This window comes from Antechinus flavipes, chromosome 2 (genome assembly GCF_016432865.1).
Source record: "Antechinus flavipes isolate AdamAnt ecotype Samford, QLD, Australia chromosome 2, AdamAnt_v2, whole genome shotgun sequence".
NCBI classification, from domain to species: Eukaryota; Metazoa; Chordata; class Mammalia; order Dasyuromorphia; family Dasyuridae; genus Antechinus; species Antechinus flavipes.
Genome location: NC_067399.1, coordinates 142,049,106 through 142,068,950, shown reverse-complemented (window position 1 = coordinate 142,068,950; position 19,845 = coordinate 142,049,106). Strand labels below are relative to the sequence as shown.

General features: G+C 33.7%; 1 protein-coding gene across 2 annotated transcripts in view; it reads right to left on the bottom strand.

Annotated features, from left to right (window-relative positions):
* Window positions 1-16,350: 16,350 nt before the first annotated feature.
* SLC39A14 (solute carrier family 39 member 14) overlaps window positions 16,351-19,845 on the bottom strand; it is a 57,258-nt gene continuing 53,763 nt past the window's right edge. For both annotated transcript variants that reach the window (XM_051975704.1, XM_051975705.1), the window contains exon 9: window positions 16,351-19,524. In XM_051975704.1, the coding sequence (XP_051831664.1) occupies window positions 19,378-19,524 (147 nt within the window). In that variant the 3' untranslated portion in view covers window positions 16,351-19,377. The remainder of the gene's footprint in view (window positions 19,525-19,845) is intronic.

Genomic DNA, 19,845 nt, shown 5'->3' with positions numbered 1-19,845 from the left:
GAAGCTAGTAGAGGTCTGAAGCCAGATTTCAGTTTGTGCTTTCCTCATTCCAGGACTGTTCTATCCACTATACCACCTAGATATCTTTCTCTTCTTTAAAATATCTTATTGATACCTTCTGTTATTATATCACATTATTTTCTGAATTTTTCTTCTCTGAAACCAGTAAACCAAAATTTATGGCATTTTAAAAGAAAGGGGAAAAAAGCAGTTCAGCAAAGTAACCAATACAACTATGCCATACAGTAGATAACCACATTTCATAGGAAATAGATAAAGTACTGGGCCTGTACTCAGGAACACTCATCTTCCTGAATTCAAATTTGGCCTCAGATACCTATTAGCTATGGGTTCCTGAGCAAGTCACTTAATCCTTTTTGCCTCAGTTTCCTCATCTGTAAAATGAGCTGGAGAAAGAAATGGCAAAGCATTTCAATAGCTATGCCAAAAAAAAAAAAAAAAAAAAAAAAGAAAGCCCAAATGATGTCATGATGAGTCAAACTAAAATGATTAAATAACATGCTGCCTGTAGCTGTATTCATATACGTATTTCTTGTTGAAATTTTTTGATAAAGAGGTCATTTATAGCTGTAATAGGCCCCTTTTGAAAGATATTTGTCCCAAACAAATGTGTAACACTTTTAATTTAAAAAGAAACAGCAGAAAACCCTTTACAGTATAAATATTTAGCAACTCTGACTAGCTTAAGTATCTATGTCAATTTATATACTTGTCTGGCCATATGGCTTCAGCAAGGGTCAGCTTTTTTTATAGGTAAGTGAATTTTATATCCTTTTACTTTCCGTGTTAGAGTGAACATTGATATGTGTTGCAATATATGAAGCTTCTCATACAGGTAACATTTTTATTAATTTATTTAAAACTAGGCTAGAGCCATACAGCTAATATCCTTGGTGTATTAACTAAGTCTCTGAACTTTTTATAAATGTTGATTAATGATTATTCCCCCAGAGAGAAGTGCTAATTAAAGTTTTTCATTTCTCAAAAATTTCAGAAAATCTGTTTCTAGTCTTAAAAGTAATATAGCCTTACTTCACACCTCTATATAAATCATTATACATTATGTCTAGGCAAAAGAATATAGAATTGTATTAAATAACTAAAACTAAATTAGAATATGGATCTATTAAAATATATACAAAAATGACTTAAAAAACAATAGTGTATATTATATATACATAATATTCAAGGTGCAGTAATAATAGTTAATATATTATGTCATACATATATACTATAATCTACTATATACTGTATTTTAGTGTCTTGTATATAGTGGGAACTTAATTTTTTTTTATAATAATAGTTTTTTATTTTTCAAAATACATACAACGATAGTGTGCAACATTGACTCTTGCAAAATCTTATGTTCCAAATTTTTCTTCCTCCCTCCTTATCTTTCCCCTTCCCTAGAGAGCAAGTAATCCAATATAGGTTAAACCATGTGCAATTCTTCTCAACATATTTCCACACTTATCATGCTGCACAAGAACAATCAGATCAAAAAGGAAAAAAATGAGAAAAAAAACCAAGCAAGTGAACAACAACCAAAAAAATTTTAAATACTATGTTGTGATCCATACTCAGTCCCCATAGTCCTTTCTCTGGATGCAGATGGCTCTCTCCATCACAAGTATATTGGAATTGTCCTGAATCAACTCCTTGGTTTAAAAAAAAAAAAAAGCCATGTTCATCAGAATTGATCATCACATAATCTTGTACCATGTTCTCTTTGTTCTACTTACTTCACTTAGTATTCATGTAAGTCTCTCCAGGCTTTCCTGAAATCATCCTGCTGATTGTTTCTTATTGAATAATAATATTCTATAACATTCATATGCCATAACTTATTCAGATATTCTTCAACTGATGGGCATCCACTTAGTTTCCAGTTCTTTGCCACTACAAAAAGGGCTGCTGCAAACATTTTTGTACATGTAGGTCCTTTTCTCTTTTTTATGATCTCTTTGGGATACAGGCTCAGTAGAGAAACTGCTGGATCAAAGGGTATACACAATTTGATAGCCCTTTGGACATACTTCCTAATTGCTATATAGTAGGAATTTAATAAATACTTATTGTTGAATAGAATATATAATTCCTTTAAATATAATACCATATTTTAATCATTTTCTTTAAATTTTTCTAGAAGTAGACAAATAGTCTTAGTGCCTAAAATAAGTTAGTCTGAGGATAGTTATATAGTTCAAACCAACAAATGACTTGATATTCTTTTTTTTTAAATAATTATAACTTTTTATTAACAGAACCCATGCCTGGGTAATTTTTTTTACAACATTATCCCTTGCACTCTTATTATTATAATTATATTAATATTATAAATTATTATTATTTATTATGCTTGCCATCTGGGGGAGGGGGTGGAGAGAGGAAGGGGAAAAGTCAGAACAGAAGTAAGTTCAAGGGATAATGTTGTAAAAAAAAATTACCCAGGCATGGATTCTGTCAATAAAAAGTTGTAACTATTTGAGTTGTAAAAGTTATACGCTATTTGACATAAAACTGGATTTGTGTTATCCTATCAGATAATGGTAGATACAAATGAATGAAAGTGTCCTATATCATAACATTAGCCTAAACAAAACTAATTAGGAAAATAAATTTTATTGGGAACTGGGAGAATACATATACATCATATACATATTACATATTACAAAGCCATGACAACATGACAAAGTATAGTGAATTTTAAAATCCTCTCTCTGCTCCCCTTAGTTAATATGCGTAAACTCATAGAGACCTGTACTGATTATAAATTTAACCTTATAAAAATCCATTTTCTACCAAAAAAAAGAAATCTAACTCTTTCCACCCTTACGTCAGGGAGAATTAAAAAATCAAAGAATGAGAGCCTAAAAATTTGAAAATTACAAGACTATGGGAATACAGAAATTCTTTTCATAGAGCCCTGCTAGATAACTGTTCAAAGATATTTCTGTTTTATTATCCTCAAGGACTTGAAGGGAGCATGTTTCTTGAAAGCATCTCTTATTCTGGAAGACAGGTTAAACTAGGTTAAATCTTTGCCAATATCTATTAAATTTACTTACATTCTTATAAATCCTAAAAGATTGGAAGGAATCACTTAACAGAGAAGAAAATTCTATTCATATAACTTCCAGGTCATTTTTTATATCTTAAGCAACAGCTATAAATTATATCTAATTTTAAAAATTATTTACTATATTAATATAGCTACATTTGTTTAAAAATATGTCATATAGAATAACTTCTTCCAAAGGTTTCAAGTCAGAGCCTTTCCCTAGAATTTTTCTGAAAGCCATAATTGTGTGTATGATTTGTTTGTACTAGTAAAGCTCATTCTCAAACAACTTTATAGGTGGCCAGAAACTGCCTATATGACACAAGTGTGCAGAAAACCAGGATTTTGTATAGGACCATGGCGAGAGAACAAATGAAATGACCCTAAAAAATCATTAAGAAAAAAAAAAGCGAATATAGCTAAGGAATTGGAGGGGAATGGGGAAGGAACTAATAGTTTAGAAATTTGTGTAAAAAAAAAAAAAAGAAACATCTCAGAGCTGAAATCATATTATGTCAGTAATCATCAAAACTATTTGATATTGCCTGAGAAATAGAGTAATGGATCAGTAGAATAGGTTGGGTACACAAGGCACAGTAGTACTATTTAATAAACCCAAAGACTCTAGCTTTTAGGATAAGAATTCACTATTTGGCAAAAACTTCTGGGAAAACTGGAAAACAGTATAATAGAAATTAGGAATAGACCAACATTTCACACCATATTCCAAGATAAAGTCAAAATGAGTACGTGATTTAGGCATAAAGGCAAACAAATTGGGAGAGCAAATTTATAGTTTACATGTTGGATCTATGGAAAAGAGAAGAATTTATGATCAAACAAAAGATAATATTATAAAATGCAAAATGGATAATTTTGATTACTTTAAAAATATTTTACACAAACAAAACCAGTGTAACCAAGATTAAAAGGAAAACAGAAAGCTGGGAAACCATTTTTACAGCCAGTGTTTCTGAAAAAATGTCTTCATTTCTCAAATATATAGAGAACTGAGTCAAATTTATAAGAATACAAGTCATTCCCCAATTGAGAAATGTTCAGAAGATATAAACAGGCAATTTTCAGATGAAGAAATTTAAGCTATTCATAATTGTACGAAAAAATACTGTAAATCATCATTGATTAGAGAAATGCAAATCAAAACAACTTGGAAGTATCACCTCACACCTATCATTATTGGCAAGTATGACAGAAAAGGAAAATGAGAAATGGAGAAGATGTGGGAAAATTGGAACACTGATGTATTATTGATAGCATGGTGAACTGATCCAACCATCCTGGAGAGCCATTTGGAACTATGTCCAAAGGGCAACCAAACTATGCATACCCTTTGATCCAGCAATATCACTGAGTCTCCATTCCAAAGATCCTAAAAGAAGGTGAAAGGGACTTATATGTACAAAAATATTAACAGTAGCTCTTTGTGGTGGCAAAAAATGAAAATCGAGGGTATGCCCTTTAACTGGGAAATGGCTGAACAAGTTGTGGTAAATGAATGTAACAAACGATGAACAGATGATTTCAGAAAAATCTGGAAAGACTTACACAAACTGATGCTGAATGAAGTGAGCTGAAATAGAACATTGTACACAATAATATCAAAATTGTGCAATGATCACCTATGATAGATTTACCTGTTCTCAGCAATTCAGTGATCTAAGACAATTCTAAAAAACTCATGAGAGAAAATGCTATTCAGTTCAGAGAAAGAACTATGGAATCTGAATGCAGATCAAAGCATACTATTTTCACTGGTTTTTGTTTTTTTCTTTCTTGTGGTTTTTCCCTTTTATTCTGATTCTTCTAATAGTTAGTGGAAAAAAGAAAAATATCTGTAAAATCAGAATTCTAAATTGAAAGAAAAATCGAAGTGGGAAAAATAGAATCAAATATACGTACTAGAAAAAGTTTTGGAAGTTATACATAGAAAAGTGACAGATTGGGGCAGCTAGGTGGTGCAGTGGATACATCAGCCCTGAAGTCGGGAGGACCTGAGTTCAAATTTTACCTCAAACACTTAACACTTCCTGGCTTTGTGACCCTGGGCAAGTCTCTTAACCCCAATTGCCTCAGCCAAAAAAAAAAAAAAAAAAACAAAGGAAAAGAAGAGAAAGAAAGAAAGAAAGAAAAGTGACAGATCTATAGCTGTGCCACAGATAGTTCAAAGATGGAAAATCTGAGGATTATTAGTGATTGTAAAAACTGAAGGAAAATAATCTGATGACCCTATCTCAGAAAATCAATGAAGGAAATTTCCAGAAGGATATCACAAATACAAAAAATTAGTTAAATTCCGATCAGGAAAAAAAATTAAAGTTTGATGCAATTAGGCACATCATCATCAAACTTCAAGTATACTGTGGCAGTGCAATTATCCTACACAAAGCAAAAAGAAAAATATTACACAGTAAATACCAATATGAATCTCACAAGATTCCATATTTCCATAAGGAAAAATATTCCAGAAGCTGGAATATAATTGTTATAACATTCATTCTCCTAACATAGCCAAATAGTTTTCAAAAAATGGGTATTTAAAATAAAGATGAATTTCAGAAGTTTCTGCAAAAAACAGAACAGCTTTGGCCTATGGGGGGGAAAAACTAGGAATAATCAAGGGGTCCTTAAGTGACATTAGGGCTTGAGAGGGAAAAAAAAATGAACTTCTGGAAAAGAAGTGCTGAGTGCTTTAAACAATAATACTTTTCATTTGTCACTAAGTCATTGCTATCTCAATGCAATCAAGACAGAAACATTAAAAATAGTGCATTATTGCTAACTACTAATTAACATAGATGGGTTTGAAAAGAAAGAAAAGAGGTGGAAAGGAGATGAGATGGCAACAAGAATTAAAAGAAATAATTTAAAGGACTACAAATAAAATTTTGATGTAGGGCTGGCAGGGGAATTATGGTCAACTTTAGAGTAAAATTTATATCATAAGCAAAAGAGGAGATGTCATTAAGTTTTTGTAGAATTTACAGACGTAATATATCTAACATCTGCTAATTTGCTTGGTGTGTAGTCAAACTAATGAGTTTTTGATTTGTACTTCTCTTATTATTAGTGATTTGGATTAGTCTTCCCTATGATTGTTAAGAGTTTGTATTTCTTCAAGATTTGTTTATATCTTTTAGCCATTCACCAATTATGGTATTGATCTTCTATGTGGTTGGATTAGTTCAGACCTTTATCACCTGTACCCTAGTTTATTGTAGCTATCTTGTAACTGTTCTATTTGAATCACTTCGACCCCTATTCCAGTCCATTGTACACATTGCTGCCAAAGTGATTTTCCTTAGGTACAAATCAGATCACGTCACTCTCCTACTCATTTTACTCCAGTGTCTTCCTAATCTCTCCCCAGAATTAAATATAATTTTCTCTTTGGTTTTTAAAACCCTTCTCTAACTGGTCCTAACCTATCCTTCCAGCTTCACTGGACATTATTCTCCCTCCTGTATTTCTTTGATACACCACATTAGTTCTTCTTTATTTTCCTTACATTTACTCTATCTCCATCCTGTTTCTATGTACCTCTGCATAGGCTAATGCCAATGTTGGAATGCACTTTCACCCAATTCAAAGAATTCCTCTTTTTTCAAGGTGCAGCTCAAACATATCTACATGAAGCTTAACCTGATACCCCACTTGCTAGTGCCATTTCTCCCAAACTACCTTATAGTCAACTACTTTATATTTATTTATATTTATTCTGTATATATTTAGACCTGGCTCTTCTATTAGAATTCTTTAAGAGTAGAGGTTATATATCATTCATTATATTTGTATCCCTAATACTCAATACAGCCTTACCACATCATAAATGTTTTATAATTATTGATTGATATACATATATACCTTTATATCTTCCATATCAAGCCATTATAAGAAATAGCTGATGCACAAATTTTCATTTTTTACTAATCAGTTGTCTTCTCTTTTATTGTAATTATCTTGTTTTCATTCAGAAATTTTTCATGTAATTGGAATTATATATTTTATTTTTTATAATAGTGTATGTATCTTATTTAGTTATAAACCCTTCTCCTGGTCATAGCTCTAAGTAGTACCCAATCTACTTTTTTTCCAGTTTAAAAATTTTTCATTTTTATGTTCTTTAACATCAGTTTATGTATCCTTTTTTAGGCTTACCATAAATATGTCTTAAGATGTTAATCTAAACCAGAGGTTCTTAACCTGCAATCTGAAATTTTTTTATAACTCTATTATAATTAATTTCCTTTTAATCCCATGTATTTTATGCATTAAAAATCTTAATTCTTTATAGTTTAATGACATTTAAAAGAAACTAAAACAACTTCTGCCACATTGCTTTCTATTTTTCCTAAAAGTTATTGTCAGATGAGGAGTTTTTATCTAATTTATGCTCTTAGGTTTATGAAACTTTGGGTTATTGAGTTCAATTGTTTAATAAGTCTGTTTCAGTGTTTTGTTTTTCTATTTTTTTTATCAGTACCAAATACTTTACACTGCTTTATAGTATAATCAGATTTAAAAGTAGTCATTTTTACTTGTTTCATTATTTCTCTTGAGATTCTAGGTCTTTTGTTGCTCCTAAAGAAATTCTGAGCTTATTTTGTCTTGCTCTTTAAAGTATCCTCTTGCTAGGTTTATATATAGTATTGTCAATTTATTGTATTAGTATGATACTATCACGAATATTGGATATCTCTCTACTTTAATCATTATTTCATTAGTGTTTTGAAATTGTATCTATATACATCTTGAATGTATCTTGATAGATTTGATGTCATAGAAAGTTCAATTGTAGCAGAAAATCCAATACTTTTCAAGAAACCGCAGGCCACCTGGCCTTGGTAATAGTGTAGTCCAGCCCTTTGATGATCTCAGGGTATTGATTAGTTCTTGGAAATGATGTAGCACAATCTTGGAGAATGTGTATGACAAAAAGGGAGTTGAGCTTGATATCTTTTTCCCATTAAGCTATCCTTCAGGGATGTCTGGTTTGTCATCTAAAAATATGGGCTATCTCACCACTGGACTCAAATAATTAGATTCATGAAAGAAGATAAAAGGGATTGTTGTTAATCCCCAATACCAAACTTCCAATCATGTGAATCCCAATTTCATGATGTCATTTACCCTGCTTTATTGTTCTGTACTCTCCAACTCTGCCTCTACTAGTTTTCCCTTATAAATGTACTTTTTTGCTCCCTGTTCTTTGCTGCCTTCCATATTTGGAATTTAATCTGCTTTAATTAGCATTACAATTATAAAAAAAAAATCTGCCTCCACCTAGAAATGATCTAAGTTTACAAATGCTTTTGGGAAACCCATGATACTATTCTGGAATTGCTGCATATTTTGGGGATCCTCTGCACTCATACCTAGTTAAAAAAAAAAAGAATACAATTCAGCACAACTAACATCATATGAATGCAGTCTGATAGTAAATGCAATTTTTTTTTTCACATCCAGAAGGAAGAAGGGTGCACTTTTTTCATTAGATTTTCAATAACTTCCTGGACAACTACTCAAAGTTTATTAATCACAAAAACAGTGATTAAAATACTGAGAACTAGCCAACTCAAATTGGCAAATGTTGTTTTAAATGATAAAATTCAATCCTATTGATTTTACTTTCAAAATATCTTTTGCATTTGTCCTTTTCTCTCCAACACACAACCACCACTCTACTTCAGAACCTCCTACATAGACTGTTAAAGTGCTAATTTGTTTCTCTAACTCAAATCTCTCCCTACTCTAATCCACTTTTCACACAACTATCAAGTGATTTTTCTAAAGGACAAATCCATCACCTCCTTTCAGCTTTCCTTCCTCCACTTCCCCAAAATTGCAGTGTCTCACTATCCCCCTGAGATAAAATATAAACTGTCATTTAGAGCTCTTGAGAACAAGGGTCACAACCTACCTTTTTAGCCTTGTTACTTTTTTGTATATTCTGAAATCCAGCCTAAGTAGACTTTTTGTTTCCTCATTAGCAATACCATTTCCCATTTCCTCTAATCCTTAATTTACCTTCATCTCTTAGAATTCTTAGTTTGCCTCAACACTCAGTTTAAGCACCATATTCTATAAAAAAAAAACAAACAAACAACATTCTGATTCTGCCCCTCACCATGCTGCTAAAACTTTCTCCCCCTAAATTAGCTCATATCAGTTTTGTATACCCATATATGTACATGCTGTTTCCTGCAATAGAATATAAACTCATTGAGGACAAAATTGTTTAGTTTTTATCTTTTTATCCCCAGCACTCAGCACACTGGAAGGAGTAAAACAAGTAATGAATAAATGCATATTGATAGCCTGAAGAAATGGAAATTTTCCTTTTTAAGTCACTTTATTAAAATGAATAAATTAACATTGATATCTCATTTTCAGTTTTTAATTCTTCCCAGTCCCTTAATCTTGTAACTAAAAATAGAAGAAAATAGAAAAAAAAAAAGACTACAATTCAGTACAACTAATTAATGGAATCTGATAGTATATGCAGATTTTTTTTTTTAACGTCCAAAAAGAAAAAGGGTGGACTTTTTCATCTGTTTATTAGAAACAAGAAAACACATTTTCAATAACTTCCTGAAGTTACTCAAAGTTTATTAAAATCACAAAAAGAGTGATTAAAATACTGAGAACTATCCCATCCAAATTGGCAAATATTGTTTAAAATGATAAAATTGTGGCTTGTAGGAAAACAGGCAAACTCTTGCAAACTAATTTTTTTGGGGGGAGGCAATCAGGGATTAAATGACTTGCCAAGGTCACAAAAAAAAAAAAAAAAAGAAAAAGGTCTGAGGTCACATTTGAACTCAGGTTCTGACCTCAGGGTTGGTACTATATCCTAACTATCCAAATGGACAAATGATTAAACTGCTGCTGGAGCTGTGAACTGATCAAATCTTTTTTGGAACGTTGTATAGCAACATATAGTAACAACTGAAAAACTGCTCTTGTTTTGACCTAGTGATCCCAGTTCTGGAGTTTTTCCCTAAGGATATTACTAAAGAGGAAAAAATAACTACAGAAATTTTCATGGACATTTATTTATAATAGTAAGCAAAGCAAAAACTGGAAGCAACTTATCTTTCCAATTACTGGGAAATGGCTGAATAATTAGTAGAATGTTATTCTACTAGTCTACTATTCTACTAGTGGAGAGGAGCCACAATGAAAAAAAATCACTATAATTTTCCCAAGCCAAGTCAACATAGAGAGATAGAGAGGACTCCTGACGCTAGGGATAGAGTTTGGCCCACATTCACAGAGCACACAGCATTCTAGAGCAGGGAGATTCAGTACACTAAGGCAAGAGGAGGTACTAGATGGTAGGCTCTAACTTGCCACTTGCAGGTGCCAGTGCCAAATGACAATTCTTTTGCTCACTACTCAGTACTGAGTCACTGATTTAGGGCATCTTGAGGAAAGGATCTGCAATTAGGTATGGCATTTCAGAGTTAAAGACCAATTTCTTTACTCTGGGCTCTTTAAGTCTTGAGCAGGCAGCAAATTCAGTAGCAAGCAATAGCTAGCTGTGTGGCTCTGACCACTAGAGTGTACAAGGGTCTAAATTCCTAGTTTAAAACCCAGGCTAAAGTTTGTAAAGAAATAAACACAGTACTCATACTAGATCAAAAGGAAACCTATAGTTCTGTTCATCTAAATCAGAACTTTCCAATTGCCTGTTAATAGTTGAATCTAGCAGCCCAAAGCCTTGTTGCTCAAAACTAAATCCAGATCAGAAACCTGCAGAGTTCAGATCAGAAGGCTAGTGATCAGATTTTACCCAGGAATAGACTGCCTTTGGAGGTTGTTTTGAAAATAGAAGCAGGACCAATCCAGACATTTCTCCAGAAGTGTGTCGAACCTGACCCGAACATAAAATCTGATGTTAGGAAGTAGTCTGGAAGAATGAACACACAAAAAAATAAAAGTAATTCAACCATAAAAAACTGTTATGGAGATAGGAATGCTCAAAATACAAACTCAGAATATAGAACTCCAAAAATCTCAAGCAAAATCTCAAAACAGCTTAGCATAACTAGAATTCTTAAAAAGTGAAGAGTTGAAAAAAATTGAAAAGGTCTTTAAAATGAAATATGAGTGCTTGAAGAAAAAAGTAGAAAAGTAGCAATTCTAGCTTTGAATGGGAGCTAGAATGTATTTCCAATAGGTTGGAACAAGAATTACAAAATCATGACCAAAGAGCAAACTCCTGAAAAGTAAAATGGACTAAATAGAAGTTCTCCTATAAAAAAGAAATATTAAAAACAAAAGATTTTAAAAAGAAAAACATAAAATAGAAATAGAATTCACTGGTCACCCTATGAAAGAAATTCTAAAATGGAAACTCATCGGAACATCAGAGCCAAAATCCAGAGTTTCCAGATTGAAGGAAAAAAATACTGCAAGTAACCAGAAATAAAGAATTTAAGTACCAAGGAACTACAGTTAGAAATACACACAATTTAGCAGCCATCACTATAGAGGAACATATATTGGAATAAGATACTCTAGAAGATAAAAGATATAGGCATCAAGCAAACACTGACAATGAAATAGAGGACTTTCAAGCATGACATTTTAAAAAAAGGATCAGAGCTGTGTAAAAATTTTAAAACACAAGAGTCAGGATAAATATGAAAAGATAACATGTGAATGAATAATCACAAGTGACTAAACAAAGATAAACTGGTTATGTTCTCATAAAAAGAAATGATACTTGTACCTGTGAACTAAATCATTTTCAAAAGTCATAGAAGCAGGCTAAGACAGAAGGTCTGGGAGTTATGTCTAGATGATCTTAAAAGAAGAATGGAGAGGGAGAGGAAGAATACACTGGCGTCGGAAGAAGGAAGAAAAATTAGGGCAAATTATTTCACATAATTAAGGTGCTGAAATGTCTAAAAACAGGGAAGAAAAGGTGGAGGAAACACACTTGAACCGGGTCAGAGGAAAGAATAATAATACATAACTATACACACACAGAGATAGAGAAATACATTTCACGCAACAGGGAAACAGGAGAGAATGAGGAAAAGAAGGAATGGGAGATTAGGTTAAGAAGGAATTAGACCTAAACAAAATAAACTCAAAAATGTGTAAAATATTTGTAGTTTTGTTTTGGATTTTTTTGGGAGGCAGTGGCAAAGAACTGGAAACCAATAGAGTGCACACAAATTGGGAAAAAGACTGAAAAAGTTAAAGTATATGTGATAGGCAGTTACTGTTTTATAAAGGGATAGTTTCACAGACATCTAGGAAGACTTCTATGAACTGTTGCAGAATGAAGAAGAACAGAACCAGGAGAATAATTAGGCATTTTACCTAATGTAAGAGAGAGAGAGAGAGAGAGAGTGTGTGTGAGTGTGTGTGTGTGTGTGTGTGTGTGTGTGTTTTAATCAGTTCCTCTTGAACTGATTTATATTCTATTGCAGGAAACAGCATGTACATATATGGGTATACAAAACTGATATGAGCTAAAGACAAAACAAATTTTGAAAGATTTAGGAACTCTAATAAATTTAATAACCAGTCATGATTCTGGAATATTTGTGATGAAATACATATTAACTAGCACCTGATTGAGAGGTAAATACTGAGCCATTTTTGAAATCTATGTGGCTAGTGTGAAAATTTCGGAGTTTTGTTTTTCTTTTTTGATTGGAGTGATTGACTGAGAGAGAGAAAAGGTGGATTTTTGCTTATTGAAATAAAAGCATCATTAAAAAGCAACACACATGAATATAAGCAGGGAAAGACAAAGCAATTCAACATAAAGCAGATTTAGAATAATACACACTATACATAAAAACAACAAAATCTAAGAAAATTCACCAAAGAGACTGGAAGGGGACACAAGTAAATCAGACATTATTTTGTTAAAAGACATTAAATGTATAAATTAATCTTAAATTCTAGGTGATTTGGAATTTTATGCATAATTTGAAAATATTTTGAAGTTGTAAATGTAATAAACTATATTTACATAAAATTATTTTAAGAAAAAGATTATTCAATCCTACCAAGACTACAAGAAATTTAAGTCTTTTATATGAATTAAGAGCAGAGAGTAGCTTCCAGAAAATAGCATGAGCATACTTTCCCCTTGACTAAGACATTAGTGCATCACCCTTGTTTCTGAAATGGCTATTAACTTGTTACAATAGCCTATTGGTTACAATAGTCTTGCCTTAGTCTAGCCTGTCTTTCTCTCATCTGTCAAACTGATTTTCCTAAAGTATAAATCTGACATCATTTCCACTACTACTCTGCCATCCCTTGATAGATGACATTGTGGATAGAATGTTGGCCTTGGACAGAGGAATAAATACCTGAGTTCAAACCTGACCTCAGACACTAGCTAATGACTTTGAACAACCTCTTAACTTCTGCCTTAGTTTCCTCACCTGTAAAATGGACATCATAGCACTGACCTCATAAGACTGTTGTAAAGATCAAATGAGAGATATGTACAGGGAGATAAAAGGAGCACAGGGAGATAACTTGTAGCACAGTGCCTAACATATGGTGGATGCTTCTTCTTCTTTCCCTATTCAGTCAGCTCCAGTGGTTACCTGTAACCTCCAAAATCAAATATAAAATCTGTCTTTTAAAATCTTCTATAACGTGGGTCTTTCATACTTTTTCAGTCTTTTTACACCTTATTCTTTCCTGCCTTCAATTACTCATTCATTCAGTGACACTGAGTTTATTGATGTAATTGACAGGAGAAAAACTCTCATTTCCTGACTGGTGTTCTCACTGGCTTTCTTAGATGCCTGAAATATTCAGCTTCCTGACTTCCCTCACTTTAAGTCTTAGCTAAAATTCTACCTTCTCCAAGCCTTTCTTCATTTCCATCTTAATACTTGTGACTTCTTTCCGCTGATTATCACGCTAACTTATTGTGTATGGGTACCTCAGGTCCAGTTGGGGATTCCTATAGATAAGGGACTGTATTTTACATTCCTTTGTATTTCTAGTGATTAGCACAGTGTCTGGCATATAGTAGGCTTTAGACTTATTTCTCTGCAGAGAAAAGGAATATATACTCAGAAAGAAGAGGAACAGGAATATAAAATGAGAATTTTGATTTGCATGCCTTGGCCATCACATCTTTGCAGCATGTAGAACAGTATCAATGACTTCTGACAATTGGCATTTTACCTAATGTAAGAGAGAGCGAGAGTGTGTGTGTGTGTGTGTGTGTGTTTTAATCAGTTCCTCCTGAATCTACAATTTGAATCATCCTTTTAGTATTTCATCTTAAATAGCCAGAAAATGAACTTAGTCTACAAAACATTTAAAGATCTTCACTACCTGGCCCTTCTCTACCTTTCTATTCTTCTTACACTTCATTCCTTTTCTGTATAATCTACAATCCAAGTTAATTTAGTTCACCAAGCATTTACATGCTGATTATGTGCCAGGCACTTTGCTAAGCAGTGAAGATTCAAAGAAAAGTAAAAATAGGCTCTATACTAAAATCATCTTCTAATGCGTAAGACAACACATTTTAAGATTAAGAATGTAACTTAGAAAAGAATGAAAATATGACTGGCCTGGGCTTGTTCCTTAAAATGGAAATTATAGAAAGAACCAGTCAGAGGTGGAAGGTATTTTCATTATCACATCTTGTAGAAGAGGCCTTCCCAGATCCATTCCTTCCTTCTCCACCTCTGCAGAAATTATCTCCAATTCACTTTGAATATATTTTGTATGTAAACAATTATTTGAATGTTGTCAGTCAGATTGTAAGATCCCTGTTTTTGCCTTTCTTTGTATCTCTGCTGCTTAGCACAAAACTCTCAAGTAGTTAAGTCTTAATAAATACTTGTGAATGACTGATGGAAGTGTAATAATTTATGAGTAAATCTTTCACTTATTGGGCAATCACTCAGAATCCTGATGATTGAACAGTCAGTATTTTTTATAGCAAAATATAGCACATTATAAGCAGGTGTTTGGTTTTGGAAACACCAAAAAAATTGTCATTTGGAAAAACTTATACCTGGTATGGCATATATATGTGGATTTGCTGTTCAATTTTTTTTAAAAAAAATTTGTGTGTGTGTGAGGGAGAGGCAAAGATTGGAGAAAACTCTTGTAACTAGGTTTATTTATTGGTGTATTTCTGTGTTTCAAAATTGTTTTATAAAAGTAACTTTTTAAATTAAAAATATTTTCTTTCCATTATCAAGAAAAAAACCTAAAATTTAAAATCCCTAAATATGCAGTTAAAGAAATTCCCTCACTAGCCATGTCCAAGAAAATGTATGTCTCATTCTAAATTTTGTCACAACTTCATCATCTGTCCTCTGGAATCTTGGTTGGTCATTGTTTTGATCAGTTCTATAAGTTTTCAAAGTTATTTTTCTTTATGATATTGTATAAATTATAATCTGGTTCTACTCACTTTACTCTATCAGTTTACTTTGCAAGATCTGAGATTTCTCTGTGCCTTTTGTCAAAATAATATTCTATTATAATCACGTATTACTGCCATGATTTATTCAGCCATTCTCCATTTGATGGATACCCTGTTTCTAGTTCTTTGACATTATGGAGAGAATTGTGATAGATATTTTTGTACAGATATGTCCTTTTTCTCTTTCAGAATCTTGCATTCATCATCAGTGTATGATGAAGACAAATCAACATAGGGATAGATTCCAGTTCTGATTTTAAGTCTTTTGGAACTTGGACTCAAAAAAGGAGATAGGCGAATGCTCCCCCCACCTCCCGCTTTAGAAGGGAAATCTAGGTATGGAACATTGCATTTAATAACATCAGATGTGTTGACTGGTTTTGCTGATTTTTATTTTAAAAAATTCTTTGTTATAAAGGATGGCTCTCTGGGACAGAGGAGGGATTTCTATTCCCTACTCCTTCTGGCCTTCAAAATGTTACTTTAATGAACTAAGCTAACCCAACAACTTTTTGCTTTGCAGAGGGAAAATAGTGATAGTTTCTTTAGGAAATCTTATTAAACTCTATTGCCAACTTCAATGACACTATGAGTTACTGAATAATTAAACTACTCTTTTAAAATGATTATGCTGCCCATTTTCAGAATGAGTAAGAAACAGGACCCAGTTTGAATTAACTCTATTCCACTTCTTGGGGGGAAAAAAAGCTGTATACACTTGTGCCACCTTGTGTTTAAAAACTTCCATTACTCCATAGGTTGGCTTAATCCTATACAATTCGGCAACAGACACGTTTAGGATTCTCAGTAATTACAGAATATAAATTTATTTATAGAATCTTACAAATAAAATGGTTACAATCCACATGACAATATATTTTTGGGTTTTGTTTTTGTCTAACACCTGAGATTTTAAAAAGAACACTGTGATGGAATTGTAGAATTTTAAAAAGAAATGAACAATAAAAACTCAATTTAATTGATTTCCCCTTTTGCATACCATCAATGCAATGTGTACTGCTAAGTAAAATAATAGAGTGCCTCTTCAAATTGCCATTTTGAGACCACTGTGTTAGTAGAAGATGGTGCATTTAAATATAGATCATAGAAAAAGTGGACTGAAAGGGCTTCTTATGAGCTCAGTATGAAGAGCAAATAAAGGTTGAATAATGTGCCACTACCCTAAGCATTCAAATGGTAACTTCTCTAGACATTCTAACCCAACCAAGCTCCTAACTCTGAAAAAGCTGAGAATAATCCTATTAACCAAGGGAAAGCTGCCTCCCCTCAAAGAGGGAATTCTTTATATAGTCTAACTCTCCTGCCCTGGAAGAGAAGCACTAAACTCAGCACTTTTTTCTTTCCCTATCTCAACCCTACTCTATTTCAAATAGCAAAACAGAGCTAGCCCATAGAAGCAGTAAAGTAGGGGGTGCAGATAGTAGAGATAGAGTGTAATCCCAAGCACCTATATATTGCTCTAAAAGTACAGTTCAACAGTTAATACTGTGGTGAAGGGAATGCATATTAAAATGTCACTGAGTTTTCCACCAATATTTTTAGCATATGAGGCAGGTCTGTTACTAATGGCAGCTTTTAATCAGTTGCCATAATATTCAAAGTCTCTTCCCCTTTACTATAACTGACCTCTTCTCCATTTTACATTGTAATGTGAACTTCCTTGAGGCAGCTATGGGAAAAGGCAAAGAAAGTTCTTAAGATGTATGCAAGGCAGAAAAAATGCCATATTTTAAAAATGTTTCATATTTTTAAGTGATTTAAAATGATTTTTCTACCACTGAACAATTCTCCTAAATCAGGAAGCCATTCACTCTAAACAGATATTCTCTTCTAAAGCCAAGAATTTAGTACTGTTTTGGAAAGGCAGAATCCATTGGAAGAGACTTCACATATTTTAATATAAATGTGAGTTAAGAAAAATAAAGGTTTTCTGGTTCTCCTGTATAAGAGAATGATCTATAGTAGATTTGGTTTCTCCAGCTCCTGGGGAAAAAGGAAACAAAAGAATTGGCTTAAAATAAAAAAAAGATAGGTTCCAAAGTCCAAGGAAACAGCTCTTTGGTACAAATGGGCCTTAATTCTGATGAAAATTGCATATCCCACAATCCTTAATGACAAAACTTCTCTTTATGTAGCCCAATCTCAGCCTACCTAAGGCAACAAGCAAAACAAAGAGGAAAACACTTATCAGTGAGTGAATCATTAGCATTTTCTTCACTTTTTTTCCTACATGAAAATGACATGAAGAAAGTTCCCCAAGGGATAAAAAAGAAAAAAGATGCTGTTTTTAACTAATAAATGATGGAGGGTGTTGCAGTACCTTTTCTTACAGATCAGCCCTATGCTCATTTGCAAACTTGAGAAGAAAAAAAAACCTCATAGATGCTAGCAATGGACTATCAACCTTCCCAATTAAGTAAATGAGTATTAGCCAAGACAGCCCCTGGGTTGCAACAGTGAGGCACTGCCCAAACAGCTTCCAGGGATCTCCACTGCCCAAGTGGCTGAAGAATTAGACATTATCAATATGATAATAATAAATCAATTCACCTAGTGAACTTGGGGAACAGCTATCTCTTGAAGCCAAAGTTCTAACCATACCATCACATTCCCTAGGGCTGGGCTCTGGCTTCATCAGGTACATCCATCTTCTTTAGAAAGTTGGTATTATCAAGGACCAATCACACTACTGTCTCCCTTTTGTTTTTCTTGGAAAGCATTACAATAGGGAGTGCTATTATAAGCTAATTCACAGTACAATCTTTAAGTCCTCTAACTGCCTAAACCAAAATCTTCTGACCTCGAGGTTCTCCATGTCGTCACAGCACTATTTTCCTCTTAGTTACATTCTGAATCTTGGCCAGCCCCACTCTTCTCCCATTTGTCCCCCCCTTTACTTGCCTCTGTGGTAGAGGTCTTGACTTGGAGAAAAGATGTATATGGTCTCCTCTCTAACAAAGCAGCTTTGAATACTTCAGAGAGATGCTTCTAAAGAGGCAAGAAAAACCTCCTGGAAGCTACAGGAATCCCTTACCTCCATTCTCTGGAGAAAAGAGGAGGCTGAAACAGTAATAGTTATGTCTGTTGTTTAACTAATTTGAAAGAGAGGAAAAGTCACAACATGCTGGGGATGCCTGTAGAAGCTCAACCAACAACAGTCCCTCAGTAAGAGGAGGCCATCATCACTGCAAAAGAAATGTGGCTCTGTCTTTTTTCTCATTTTTGCCTTTATATTCTCCCCACTCGATAGAGCCTTCTTTTTAAACATCCTTTGCCCCATTTCCCTTTGAAAAGCATGAGGCAGCTAAAGAAACTCTGAAGGGATGAGATGGATCCTTTATATGAAAGGTGAACTTTTCTCAAAAGGGGACATGGTGAGGTCCAGATGCATCTCCTAATAGCAAGTAATAACAACCAGTTATAGTTTGTGTTAACAGAATCGAGGACATGTGCTGGATCAGAGAGGAAATGGGTTCTGGAGTTTGTTGGTACCACTGCCAGCAGTGCTTGTTCCCAGAAAAACGGCAGAAAATAGCCAAAGAGAGAAGCTGGGTTTTTCTTCCATGTTGTTTTCAATGTCCAGTTTTTGAGAAGAGAGCAGGCAGAGGGGTGGGAGGCACTACCTAGCAACCAGTTACTAGGGAAGTTTATTCTAGGATAGTGTTTTTAAGAGATCTGACATTTAGATGAGGGAATAGCCTTTAGCAGAAACGCCTCTTCTGTCGTGCTTTGTTGAAATTGTCCTCAGACCATGCTATCTGTTGACAGGGGTACCGCAGTGAGTTCCACTGCCAGACCCACTATTTATAGCATGGCACTACCCTATTTGAATTTGCCCCGAGTACATGGTAAGAACTAGCATGATGGTGAAGCCTGTGAGCAGACCCAAATTCTGGATGATAAAGGGAATGAGGATGCTGCCACTCCTTTCGTCTTCTCGACAAACTTCATTCATCTCTGGGAACTGAGAAAAAAAAAAGAATGAGAGAGTGAAAGTTCTGGCCTTCCATACCTTCCTGTTAGCCCAGCCCAGGTCCCAGCAAATTCTGAAGGCTGCTACAATTCCCATGTGAAAGAAAAGAAGGCAACCACAGCAGCAGGTAGGTTTGTTTTTTTTTTGTTTTTTTTTTTTTAATGAGGCAATTGCCATTAAGTGACTTATAGGTTACAAACCTATTAAGTACCTGAAATCCCCCTGACTCCAGGGCTGATGCCCTATCCTTTACACCACTTAGGTGCCTCCCTCCACTCCACTCCACAAAAGCATTTAATAGTCACATGCAGC